The following is a 12,188-nucleotide window of genomic DNA, read 5'->3' as shown; positions in this document are numbered from 1 at the left end:
AGGGTGTCCGCACGGGGCGTCCGCGTGCTCCAGCGTGCATGACCAGGGGAGGACGTGCATCAGGCGTCCCCTGTGCATGACGGCAGGAGATACTGGGGGCCGCGCCGATCGTGAATCTACCAGTACTCGTGCAGGGATGGCCTGCTTTACAGGTATTGTCGTAACATAGCGATGCCATGTACATGTCACGCGCCTGGCGGCAACTTATTCCGACTCATGTCGAGGTGGCGGGGCAGGTGGCGGGGACAGTATTTCGAGACAAAAGCAGAACAACCAGCGGTCAAGGTACGATATTTGAGTTCTTTGGGTGTTGCATAAGTCATCGGACGAAAGCAGCCTGCAAAGGTTCAGGACTTCCTGAATGGCAGTTGGGGGCCGTGGACGGCGAGTCGGCGACCAAGCGCAAGGGGGACTGGCACGGGGGGACGGAAGCACATCAGCCGTGTCCGGCACCACGGCACAATAGGCGCTTCCTGTATATATACCTGCGATATAAGCCCTGTTCAACTGTTCTATTTATTTACGTGATCCTGGACCTGCCGAGCTGCGTCTGTTTGAATCATTGAATATCAAAACCTTTCTTGTTCTGTGACGTAGCCACAGTCTGAATTTTTGGTGGCAAAATATACTGCAATTTAAATTTGAGACATGGCTAGAACCGTTTTGGTTTGACAGCCAGCGCGACCTTCGCAGCATTCAACAGACAGACTTCTCACCTGGTAGCCCAGTGAAAGGCTGAAATGAAACCTTCTAACACCAGGCGAAGCACCAGCCTGCTGCGCGGCTCCTCAAGAGCCCGGCAGCGGTCGTCAACGCCATCGTCCAGGCGCCTTTCGGACTTGACAGAAAGGCCCGCATGGGATGTAAGCATCAACCACTACCAAGGCTCATTGTTATCGGCAGTAACACGTGTTGCCTGCACTCGCGACAGGCTACCTCGTCTAACCTGGACAAGCTGAAGCTTAGCGCTGAGGAGCTGGTGAGGGTTGCTCTCGCGCATAATTCGGTCCTGGCTATATCTACATGCATCTTGTCCCGGTCATTACACCCGGTCATAACACCCTGTAGGAGCGGCGCAAGGCGTCTCGAGTGTCAAAGCACCGCCCGGTGCCCTCAGCCGCGGACACCAAACACGACTTCGTAGCGGGTGAGCATGAGCTGCAATTCGACACCGCACATGGAGGCATCCACCAACCTGCCACCTACAATTGCGCTGCAGCATGGGCGAGGACGTCTTCCGCAAGCACCCTCCGTCCCGACCCAGATGCGGAGCGGGACCAGGACACAGCTCGCACCCCTCAAGCCGAGCCAATGGGAAGGCCGCTGCCCGCCATTGACTACGGCAGCGTTGTCGAATCGCTGCGGCGCTCGCCGGCCGCGGGCCGGGCCACCGCGTTGGCCAGTGGGCCGCGCCAGGATGTAGACGAGAGCCGCCACAGTAAGGACGCGGCTGGATCCCAGAGCATGAACGGGGCTGCTGGCGGTGCAACGCGCACGCCGGCAGACACAGCGTCGCTCGACGTTACGCTAGCACCTGCAGCTACGCCCAGTGGCCAGGATAGCCCGGCCACCATCGGCTTCCCACAACGGCCGACCGCGTCTCAGCATGCCTTTGGCGTTGGCGCGCACGACGTTGGCAGTGGGCTGCACCGCACAGGACACGTCGACATCATCCCCGCAGCCTTGCGGCCAAGGTGCGGGAATTTGTGCACACATATTTGATCACTGGACGAGTGCCTCCTGTACTGCCAACACGTTTCCGCTGCCTCTGCCGCTGGACCAGGTTCCACGCGGCGGACACAACCACCATCATCTCTTGCAGCGATCGGGAGGACGAGCAGGAGGACGAGGGAGCCGAGGAGCCCTCTCCGTCCGCTGACGCCTGTGACACCATGACGGCGGCGTTTGAGGAGGCCCTCTTCGGCCAGCAGCTCGTGCCTACTGCAGCCGCCAATGCCAATGCTGTGCGAGGGGCCTGGCCGTCTGCGGCGCCAATCAGCCATGCTTCGGTACGTGCTGTTATCACTAACACTACTGGTGGCGTTTGTCCTGGCATGGCGTCATGCCCCCATACCAGCCTCTGTGCATGAGGCCTCACTCATCGCCATCTCGCCATTGCGTGGTTTGGCTTGTCCAACGCAGGATGACGTGGAGCGGCGGCTGCGGGCGCTGGAGGCCTGCATCGCCAGCACCAGCAGCGACGTCAGTGTCGCCGAGGTGGCAGAGCTGCGCGGCGAGCTCCGGAAGGTAGGGCACGGCTGCGTCTTGCCTGCACGCTTGCTTCGCCCAGGGCAATTGTAGTCCCCACACCCCACAGCATCCACCTACCGTATCCAGCACGCCGCAGCAGTTGAACACATGGTACCGTGCCAACTGGAGTGCCCCGCAGTTGGGGCTACTGTGTCTTTACCGGTTGGCAGCGCCTAGCACCGTCTAGGCAATCCTCTGACCTAGGCGATTCTCTGACTGCTCTGGGGCATTTGGGACCTTAAACTGTGTCCTCGCACCGACACGCAGGTGCAGCTGGACAACGCCAAGCTGCGACAGGAGCTGGCAACCTTTTCCACACACGCCAGCGCGCTGCTGACGCAGCTGCAGGTTTGTATGATGTACTGTTTTTTGTTGGGATTGTGTGCTTTCCTAATCTCACGCACCGAATGGTGCCAACACCTCCTCGTTTTGGTTCTCTCACTCATTCAACAAAAGCGCGCCGCATCTGTTGCCTCGCATGATAGGCGCAAGTGCAGCAGCTGCTGCGCGGATCCGGTGGCGGCGGCGGTGGCGCCACAGCATCCACGTCCGCCTCCTTGGCGTCTCAGGCTCGACCGCAGGGCCTGGCCCAGCAAGCGCCCCCACTGGTGGCCGTTGCTTCTGTCAGCAGCATAACCAGCCAGCCCGCAACTGCACCTCAGTACTCGCAGCAACAACTTCCAACCTTTGCGCGGCGCAACATTTTTACGGACATACCCGATGTCCCCTCGCTCCGGCCGGCAAGCATGGGCGGGGACGTCCTACGCGGCGGAGGGGGACCGGTCATCGGGCTGGCGGCGGATAGCGGCACCCGTATCGCAGGGGCGGCAGTTGCCACAGCTGCGTCACCTCGCCCAGCTGCCATGACGCCGGGCAGCTCGGGGCCGAGCGCAGCGCCAGCGCCGTACGCCCCGCGCCCAGTACCGTTGAACAATGTGGAGGACGCGGATGTTGCCCTACCCTCATTTGCAATGTTCAGGTGAGCTGCCTTGACGCATGTCTTATTACAGTTTCGTGTCGATGTGTTTCGCTCGATTGCTGATGCAGAATTGCCACACGAGTACCCAAGTTCCTCATGCCTGCGCTGTCCCCCTGAGCTTGCAGGCGCTCCACCGGCGCGGCTGCATTCACAGCATCCCGGCCAACGCCAGCACCTTCGACAGCGTACGACGCCTCCGCTGCTCAGTCTCCGCTTGCCGGTGCCTATGGTGCGGCTATGCCGGTGGCAGCGGGATTGGGCTCCGATGCAGCAGCCTCCACCTCCATTGCGCAGCGCAGCTTCCCCAGCGCCTTCCAGCCGCGGAACCTCAGCGGTACCGTTGCTCGGGCCGGCCCCAGCACGGCCCCCGGCGGTGCCATGCTGACTGGCGAGCAGCGGGGCGGGGCTACCGCGGCAGGCATGTTCGCCGCGGCAATGGCGGCTGAGGCGGCATCTGCGGCGTCCGGCGGGGCATACGCCGCGGCGCTGGCCGCCAGCGCCGCTAGCGCAGCCGCCACCGGCTCCGGGCCGGCCGCTGTGGAGCTGGCGCGCTCGCACGCGGGGCTGCCGCAGCCGCTGGTGTTCAGCGTTGGGCAGGAATTCCGGTCGGTACGAGCAAGCGGCCTGGCGGCGCACGACAGCATGTCGCTCAGCGCGCATGTGGCAGCGGCTGCAGCGGCACGGGGCAAGTCCTCGTTTGCGCGTTGATCATTTCCTCCGGTCCTGGCAGTGTTTAGCGAGATCATTTAAGGTGTGGAGCACGGTAGACGAGTGTGACAGCGATACTGCACGACCAACGCAGCCAACGCCAGGGTTGCCGGAGAGGCTAATTCAGACGCGGTGTTTGCATGGTCGCGTGTTGGACAAACACATCTTACGGTAGTGTGACAAGTGTCTGTCATGGGAATGCAGCATTCACGAGGCGAGTCTGCTGCGACACAGCCCGCCAAGGGAAGGCGGTACTGAGGAGGGCTATCATTCTCGGAAGCACGGGGCCTGGTGTAACTGGATTGCTGCAGTCGACCTATAACTGGGAGCATACGCCTTCGGGGTACGTTCACAAGCTGATCAGCAGTGTTGCAGCACACTTGGAGTTTTCTGCTGGCCTTGATGTTGTTCTCCGCCTCCTGAGTCCCTGCTGGCTGTGGTGTTGTTGCCGCCCTCAAGCTGTCATACCCCCACCCCACCCAAAGGCAAGAGGCACCTCACAGCAGCTCCAGCCCTCCGCTTGCTTCCCCTGTGAAACGCAATGCACAGGCCACATACGCATACTCGCAGGGCGAGTCAGCACTGTGAACTCTGAGCAGATACACCTCGCAACCCCTCAGGCCCCTCTTGTAACCAATGCAATCGGTGCTTTCGGAATGTGCACGCACGCACAGTCGCACACACCTCACGACAACCCGCGGCGCTTCCTCACACTCCGGTTGTGTTTGTCTCGCACTCGCATTCGACTCGCCCGCCACTCATCCGTACATTCGGGCTCCCTTTTCTGCCTTGCCGCGCCCTGTTTTCGCCCCTGCTTGTCATACTGTCGCCCGGCCATTGCTTTGCTGCATACTGTTGCATTTTGTCTGTGTTGCATTTGGTGCTCATCCGTGGACGCTGGTCATCTTCCTGCAGGTGCGCTGCGGCTCTGCATCGCGAGCGAGTGTGGCGTTGTGGTGTGTCTGTGTGGTGCTATCGCCTGGCCGGGCGCCCGGAGCGTGAGGAATGCGCATCAGCAAACTTCCAGCCAGCCAGCAACTTGTCGGTACAGTAACTCCGGCGTTCGACCAGCCATGCACTCCTGCTCTGCCGCTGCAAACTGTTTGCTGTCTGCTTGGAGTATGGCCGTATGGGCGTCAGCTGCACCCTATGGGACCTCGCCAACCTGCCTGAACCCTGTCCCATCACACACACCTCACGACACGAGCAGAATGTGCGTACGGCGTAGGCATACGCAGGGGACTAGGAGTGGCCCGGGCATGGCCTTGCAAAGACTGCGCCAAGCCTAGGCGTTACAGCGCGCCAGGTGATGTCGGAACATCAGCGGTGTTTTACAGGTGTGCAGCGTCCGCAACAATGAAGAGGTGGCGCGGTCTCTCCAGTGATTGCTACTTGCAGTGCACATGGAAGTCGTCATGCTTTACGTCACGTCATTAATACTAGTCACATGATGCGGGCGGCGCCCGCTCGCAGCCCCCAAGAATTCATGCGGCGATGATGGCGAGAGCCCATAGTCATGTCCCGTAGTCAGGGCAAGATGCCTCCGCAGAGCGTGTCCCCCCGCTAGTGAGGGAAGCTAGTTATGAACCATGAAAGCGCCTTTCATACACACATGAGCGGTTTGGATGCAGCCACTTGAGCGCATGAGGCACAGGCGCACAGCCCAATCAGCGCCAGCACACATAATCTAAGCCACCTCGCCCAGCCTCAAGCTTCCGCACAATTCATTGCCAACATCCTATGTACGGCTTCTGTGTTTGCCCCTACCGTGGGCGTAGTATGACGACGCAAATGGAAACCGGCAGCAGAAATGTTAAGGATCCAATCATTAACTAGAGCACTGACGCACTAACTCGCACTAGCACTGCACAGCACTGACGCACCCGGGTAGCTCTCACAGGGCCCTAATACCATCAATCGAACCTGTCCCCGAAGTGGGCTCCCCGTTCCCATCATCACAGCCAGATGCCCAACCAGCTATTCTACTGCTGTTGGGTAGATGAAGTGGCCGCTGCCGCCGCATCGGGCGGACCCGTCCAGCCAGGCAGTAGCGAGTGTGTCGCTTGTCAATCTCATATGCCGCGAGCACCAACGCCCCTGCCGCCTTGTGCCTTCACCGTGGCTGCCTATGCCAGCAGGCCGGTTGGCTTGATGAACTTGGAACCGGATTAAAACAGCAATGACGTACAGTAAACAGTACTGCAGACTATAGACAGCAAATCAGCGCACAACCCGCCCACGGGAGGTCAGAGCGGCAGCGTTGCCGCAATCCGCAACTATGCACCAATGCACAACACACATGGCCTCCCGTCCCTCCACTCGCGGCTTACGCCTCCTAGGCTCAGAGCTCTTGGCCTACTGGCCCGCCTGCCGCCGCCGTTGCCGTGGCGCCTTCACCGCCCGGCGCGCCTGCTGCCGCCGCAGCCGCAGCCGCGCCCGCCTGCGCCAAGTGCGACATGACCACGTTCACCTCGCGCGTCACGAACTCCAGGCGGCCCTGCAGCAGCTGCAGCTCCTGCTGCAACACGCCCAGCCGTTGCAGCCAGTAGCTGCCGCCCAAACCGCCGTCGCCCAGCCCGCCGGCCGCGGCGCCGCCGCCACCACCCGCCGCGGCGGCAGCTCCCGCCGCATGTAGGAGGTCCTGCGGCAGGCCGAAGCCGGACTCGGCGCCGGGTGCTCCCACGCTCGACTGCTGCACCAGCAGCCGCGGCGCGGGCGAGGCGGAGGGCAGGGAGCCGCCCAGCGGCCACATGGATGTGAGCATGCAGGTGAGGTTGGCCAGGAACCTGTGGACGGCGGAGGAGCAACGCCAAGCAGTTAAGTCCGGGACCAGCGGGACACACGGCAGCTTCAGGCAGGCGACGCAGTCAGCAGATGGCGGGGGCGCGCCGAGCAGCCACCTGCCCGCTTTGCAACCACGCCACACCACACCGCCACCGCCACAGCCTCCCAAACCCCCACCGCAGCAGCGGCCCCCGCCCGCGGCCCCTGCTCTCACATGAGGATGACCACCGCCACTAGGAACCGCATCTGCGGCGTGCACTGGCACTGCGTCAGGTTGAGCACCACGTCAATGCCGCGCTCCAGCATGCCGCGTGCGCCGTCCGCCAGCCGCCCGCCCAGGCTCAGCAGCAGCCGTCCCACGCCCGGCTCGCCATGCCCACGCCCGCCGCCCTCGGCGCCCAGCCCCAGGGCCGAGCCGTTGGCCAGCCCGTCGCCATGCGGCGAGGCCTCGACCGCGTCGAAGGCCTGCTGCTCGTGGTCGGAAGAGGAGGGAGGGGGGCGGAGAGGTGTTGGTTAGAAGTGAGCAAGGAGAGCTTGGGACGCGGGGCCGCAAACACTGGAGCCGGTTAGCCCGTTCCTACCCAGCCCGGTATGCTTGAGCATGTGCCCCTGCAGTTTTCCGTGCGCGTGTGCATGCACAGCGCCGTGCAAACATGGCATGCACGCACGGATGGCAGCACCGCGCGCAACCCCCACCTGCGGCGAGTGCATGGCGTTGTTGCGCGGCATGGTCTGGGAGGTGCGCAAGGAGGGCGTGTGCTGCAGCGTGGCGCCGCGGGCCATGGACGCGTTGCGCGGCGCAGAGCCCACACGTGGCGTCTGCGCCGTGCCGCCGCCACCACCGCCGGCGCTGGTCCCGCCGTCCGGGTCGCGGATGTTGAGCGTGTTGCGCGTCACGAAGCGCTCCTGCGTGCGCATGGTAGCGTCAGGTGCGTGGTCGGTGGTGGGAGACGATGCGCGGGAGAGACATGCACGGGGCAGCTGCACTTGCCGCTTGCCACCTCCCTCATTGCGAGCCCCGGGAGATACCCCTGCAGCAACAGTCGCCGCCGACTTGTCGCCCCCCGCCCCAACCCCAGGCTTCCAATTGGAATTGGCGAATGGTGAGACAACGCCCCGGGCCCACTGCGCTCTCTCACCGTCATAACCGGCCGCAGCTGGTCAATGAACTGCGCGAAGGTGTCCTGCACCTGCTTGTAGCTGCCGCTCTCGATGACGCCCTTGAACAGGCAGCGGCTGGTGAAGGGCACCCGCACGTGCAGGTCGAACGTCACCTGCGGGCGGAGGGTGGAGGGCCCACGAGGGGAGGCGTAGATGGGGGAATGCGTGCTTGTACCGGTACCGTACGTGCGCTATCAGCACACCTTACGCTACCTAGCACAACAGCAGCTGCCCAGCCACCGAACACAGCCCCGGGTCTTTTGTAACCCGCTGCTCCGCGCCACGCTGCCCACCGCCTGTCCCCCCCGCTTCGCCCCTTCCGCCCACCCGCTGCCCACCGCACCTGCGGCTTGTCGGGGTCCGCTGCGAGGTCTCGCTTCACGTCCCAGCGCTGGTCCACAGTGAAGCAGTCGCCGTAGGGGATGTCGGTCATGGTCTGGCTGCTCTCAAACACAATGTGGTCGTCGCTGTACAGGCAGAACCTGCGAGGCGACGGGCGGTGTGTGTGTGTGTGCGTGTGTGTTTGTGTGTGTGTGTGTGTGTGTGTGTGCGTGTGTGTGTGTGTATGTGTTTGTGTGTGTGTGTCAGGCTGTACGGGCTGTACGGGTTGGTTTACTCCAATCCCAAAGAAACCAAGATCCAGAACCAGCCCACATGGGGGTTGTGAGGTCAGAGCAGTGGCACCACCGGCTGTGTTGGGGGATGCGCAGGTTTTGCAGGTGTGGCATGCCCAAGCTCCAGTCCGGTCCGGCCCCTCCGCACCTGTGCGATTGGAAGCAGGCGGTGTGGCTGACGCCCCAGTTGCCGAACGCGCCCTTGATCGGCGCCGTGAACTGCAGGTCGCGCACGTGGCCCAGCTGCGGATGCCGCTTCCACGTGGTCAGGTTGATGCGCCGGTTGCCCTGCAGGCGCGCAACACACATCGAGAAGGGAGGCTGTCAGTGGGCATACACTGGTGACAGCGCCCAGAGCAGCCCTGCTACCGTCCTGCACCGACCACAGCTCCGTGCACCTACTCTACTGCACACCAGCACGATAGCAAAGCAGCCTCCGCCTTCCACTTCGAATGGCTTGAACCATTCCAACGCCGTCCGCCCCATTGGGCTTGGGACAAATACCATACCCAAGCGCCCCCCACCCTGTCCAGGACTGCCCCGCCCTTGTGATGTCGCATCGATGTACCCCACCCAACAATGGGCTTGGACATTATACCCCCACCCACCACCACCCACCTGGCCGTCCAGGATTGCCCCGTTCGCTTCATGTGGCACCCGTATAACCCGTAAGCGCTGTCAAATATCCCCGCATTCCGTAACCCGTCGCTCACCTGGCTGTCCAGGAAGTCCTCAAAGAAGGGCGCGTTGTCCGCCAGCACCGTCTCAAAGAAGTCCCGAGGCGAGCCGGGCAGCGCGGAGTGCAGCACGTGTCGGCTGCCCGCGATCACGGGCGGCGCGGACCGTGGCTCCACCGTCCACACGCCCGCTTCCTCCTGCAGGCGCACAGGGGCGGGGCCAGGGACGCGAGCCGGCGTGCGCGGGGGGGGGGGTTACATTCATGATTAGACAGGGGGGAGTTGATGCGGCGCGGCGTGGGTGGGGGCTGTGTGCAGCCACGTCCAGCCGTACACGCGGGGTGGCCACTGGCCACTGCAACTGCCACGGCCCTGCAACTCCCCGCCAGTGCAGCCCCGCGCTGCTCCGCACAGCCAGTGGCACCCATCCACACCCTGCCTCCTTGCGGAGGGATTCTGGGGGCTTTGACCCTCCCTACCCCTGCACCCACGCCACCTCATCCTCCCGCGCCTCACCTCCTCCTCGTCGTCTCCCTCGTCCACCATCGACCCCGAGTTGCGCGTCATGAGAGACCGGTCGCCGCCCGCCCGCCCGCCACGGACCCCGTGCTCGCCGCCGGCGCCGCGCTGGGGCGGGCTGGCCATCTCGCGCGGCCCGCCCACACCTGAGCAATGGGGCCGGTTGTGAGCAGGGTCAGTGTACAGGGCCGTTCCAGTGCTCAATACTCGACAGCGGGCGTACGGGATTGGGGTACTGCCTGCTCAACAACTAGCGCCCGCAACGCGCTCCCAACGTCCCCCGGTCTTCCACGCCATCGGTTCGTTCTCCCACCCGCCCATCGGTGTGTGCCCATCCGCTGCACCCACACCGCCCATACCGCTGACGCCGCACTAGCGCCGCAGCCAATGGGTCAGGCGACGCACGCACGCACGCACGCACCTGACCCCGTGTCAGTGGACCGCCGCGCAGTGACACTGTCGTCCTCGCACATACGCCTGCGGGGGTAGGGCAGGAGGGGAGCGGGTGTGTGAGGGAGGTGCTCCACATGCACGCACACGCACGCACGCGCACGGAGGCGCAACACAGACGGGCCCCGCACGTGCGTCCTGTTGCGAGTGCCACAACATAGACAGCTTGCCCCAGTCTTCACTCCTCCTCGTGATACCGCCCCTGGTACCCTCCACCCCGTCTCTGCAACCCTAATACAGGCGCCCGCAAGCATGTCCCACTGCTGCCCGCTTTGACCCGCCCGCTTTGACCATCCACTCCACAACCCACACCCGGCACTCATTCTCGCTCACGCACTTGGCGTCCGGCAGCAGCTTCATGATGAGCTGGAATGCCTCCTCGCGCGACAGGAACGATGTGAAGAAGTCTTTGCGCTCCTCCGCGTCGATCTGGTGCGTCATCACAGGCAGCAGGAGCAGCAGCAGGAGCAGCAGCAGGAGCAGCAGCAGGAGCAGCAGCAGGCAGGAGTAGGAGCAGGAAAGATAGCAAGGGAGCGGGCACAAGTGGAAGTCAGAGCCTGTGTTTGAGCATGCGAAACGGGGAAAGGCGAGTGTGCCCTGTTAACGGGGCGCATGCTGTGTATGGCATCCGGCGTGGCAGCTCGAGCACATCGCAAAGCGGGTGCCGCGAAGCCGGCTGAGACGCGGGCACATCCCCCACCCCCACCCCATCCCGGCCGGCCCGCTTTCGCCGTCGCCATCATCCTCCGGCTCGCAGCATCGAGCTCTCAGTGCATGTATGCTATTACGTCTGTAGGAGCATCGGGCCCATGCCGCGTCTGGGATTGGAGTACGGCGCCGACTGGTGGCGCACACACGTGCAGGGACACTGACTGGGCGCAGCTTCACACAGCTGCACGGCAGCCCTCCACGGGTTGCGCACGGCAAGCTTGCCTCGCCCCTAGCCCTACCTCGAGAGAGTTTGGGAAGCCCAGGTGCGTCTTCTTCTTGACGGAGTTGATGGTCTGTGGGCAAGAACGTGGACGGGTAAACCCAGCAGTCAACCTCTCCACCCCTTGCTCCACCCTGCCCAACGAGCGTGGGCGAGTCTGCAACACCTTACCCGCATAGGAATTCTCCGCTTTTTGGCGAAGCCAAACACCGCCGAGTAGAAGCACACGTAGTGGTCGAAGACGTACATCCGGCCCTGCGAGAAGGTCGAAAGGAAGCTCGCATGCGTCGGCACGTTCGCCGTGTGCCCGCAGCTTCTGCAAGCGCGAAACACCAGTCCTCACCTGCAGCAGCACCCTCTTTCGTAGCGCGCAGTGGAAGTCCCCACGCAGGCTCTGCAGTCGCGTGCAGTGGGGGGGTTCATGTGGCATGGAAGGAGTTGAACACTCTTTGGCCGTCGCTCCTGGCTCACCTCTGAAGGAGGAAGCTCAAAGAAACGAGCCAGATCGCCTTTGTGGCCTCGAATCATGACGCCAGTGACGAACAGCGGCAGCGAAGCCCCACCAGCCCCGCCAGAAGGCCCCTGTTGCCCGCCATTCTGCGATGCCACCTCCATTTCGCCCGTGTCATTGCGCTCCTCCGGGTTCAGCGTCACTGAGGTGTTCCGGTGCTCCAGAGCGCCCTCGGCCGAGGCTATTTCACCCATTCCCGCTGGCTGGCCTTGCGAGCTTGCGCCCAAACTCAGAAGACTGGTCTTATTAAAAGCGCGAAGCATGGCATCAGCGCCCTTAGCTTGCCACAAGGGCGCCGGGTCGCTCGAGACCGAGGCCCAGACTTTCGCAGCTCTGCAAGTGTGGCACGCTCTTAGTGAACGGCGCTAAAAGATGCGTACATGTAGATAGGTTATAATTTATAGCGAGCGGCGTGTACGCCACTGTTACGCCACATTATGATCGAACCCCTGAAATCGGCACAGGGGCAGGCGAAGAGCCGCAATGCCTTGCGTTCTAATTTCAAGAGCTGACTACATTAATATCAAAGAATGAATGTTCCAAGCTGGCATTCCAGTAATCGTGTCAACCGCTGACGGCCCTCCCGTCGTGGCCCTAGGCGAAC

At 63.1% G+C, this 12,188-nt stretch overlaps 2 protein-coding genes across 3 annotated transcripts; one reads left to right on the top strand and one right to left on the bottom strand.

Annotated features, from left to right (window-relative positions):
- The first annotated feature begins 296 nt into the window (after positions 1-296).
- On the top strand, positions 297-4,246 carry CHLRE_16g664100v5 (uncharacterized protein). The gene is made up of 9 exons (XM_001701404.2): positions 297-863; positions 932-979; positions 1,069-1,147; positions 1,220-1,694; positions 1,784-2,009; positions 2,143-2,247; positions 2,518-2,598; positions 2,736-3,229; positions 3,355-4,246. The coding sequence occupies exons 1-9, from the start codon at positions 741-743 to the stop codon at positions 3,935-3,937; spliced, it is 2,214 nt and encodes a 737-aa protein (XP_001701456.2). The 5' UTR covers positions 297-740; the 3' UTR covers positions 3,938-4,246.
- A 971-nt stretch (positions 4,247-5,217) lies between these two features.
- CHLRE_16g664050v5 (uncharacterized protein) lies at positions 5,218-12,106 on the bottom strand. Of its 2 annotated transcripts, none has more exons than XM_043071038.1 (14): positions 11,545-12,106; positions 11,417-11,467; positions 11,245-11,328; positions 11,093-11,146; positions 10,480-10,571; positions 10,114-10,169; positions 9,690-9,838; positions 9,210-9,371; positions 8,645-8,784; positions 8,226-8,364; positions 7,861-7,995; positions 7,418-7,627; positions 6,936-7,189; positions 5,218-6,723 (listed from the first exon to the last, which is right to left on the bottom strand). In XM_043071038.1, exons 1-14 carry the CDS (start codon positions 11,776-11,778, stop codon positions 6,279-6,281), a joined length of 2,205 nt encoding a protein of 734 aa, XP_042915681.1. In that variant the 5' UTR covers positions 11,779-12,106; the 3' UTR covers positions 5,218-6,278. The 2 variants fall into 2 exon arrangements, with proteins under 2 accessions (XP_042915681.1, XP_042915680.1); XM_043071039.1 differs by having other exon boundaries at positions 6,936-7,186.
- Positions 12,107-12,188: the final 82 nt, after the last annotated feature.

Source organism: Chlamydomonas reinhardtii, chromosome 16 (assembly GCF_000002595.2).
Source record: "Chlamydomonas reinhardtii strain CC-503 cw92 mt+ chromosome 16, whole genome shotgun sequence".
Classification (NCBI taxonomy): Eukaryota; Viridiplantae; Chlorophyta; class Chlorophyceae; order Chlamydomonadales; family Chlamydomonadaceae; genus Chlamydomonas; species Chlamydomonas reinhardtii.
The sequence above is the reverse complement of the archived record's forward strand: the minus strand, read 5'-3'. Positions and strand labels throughout refer to the sequence as shown.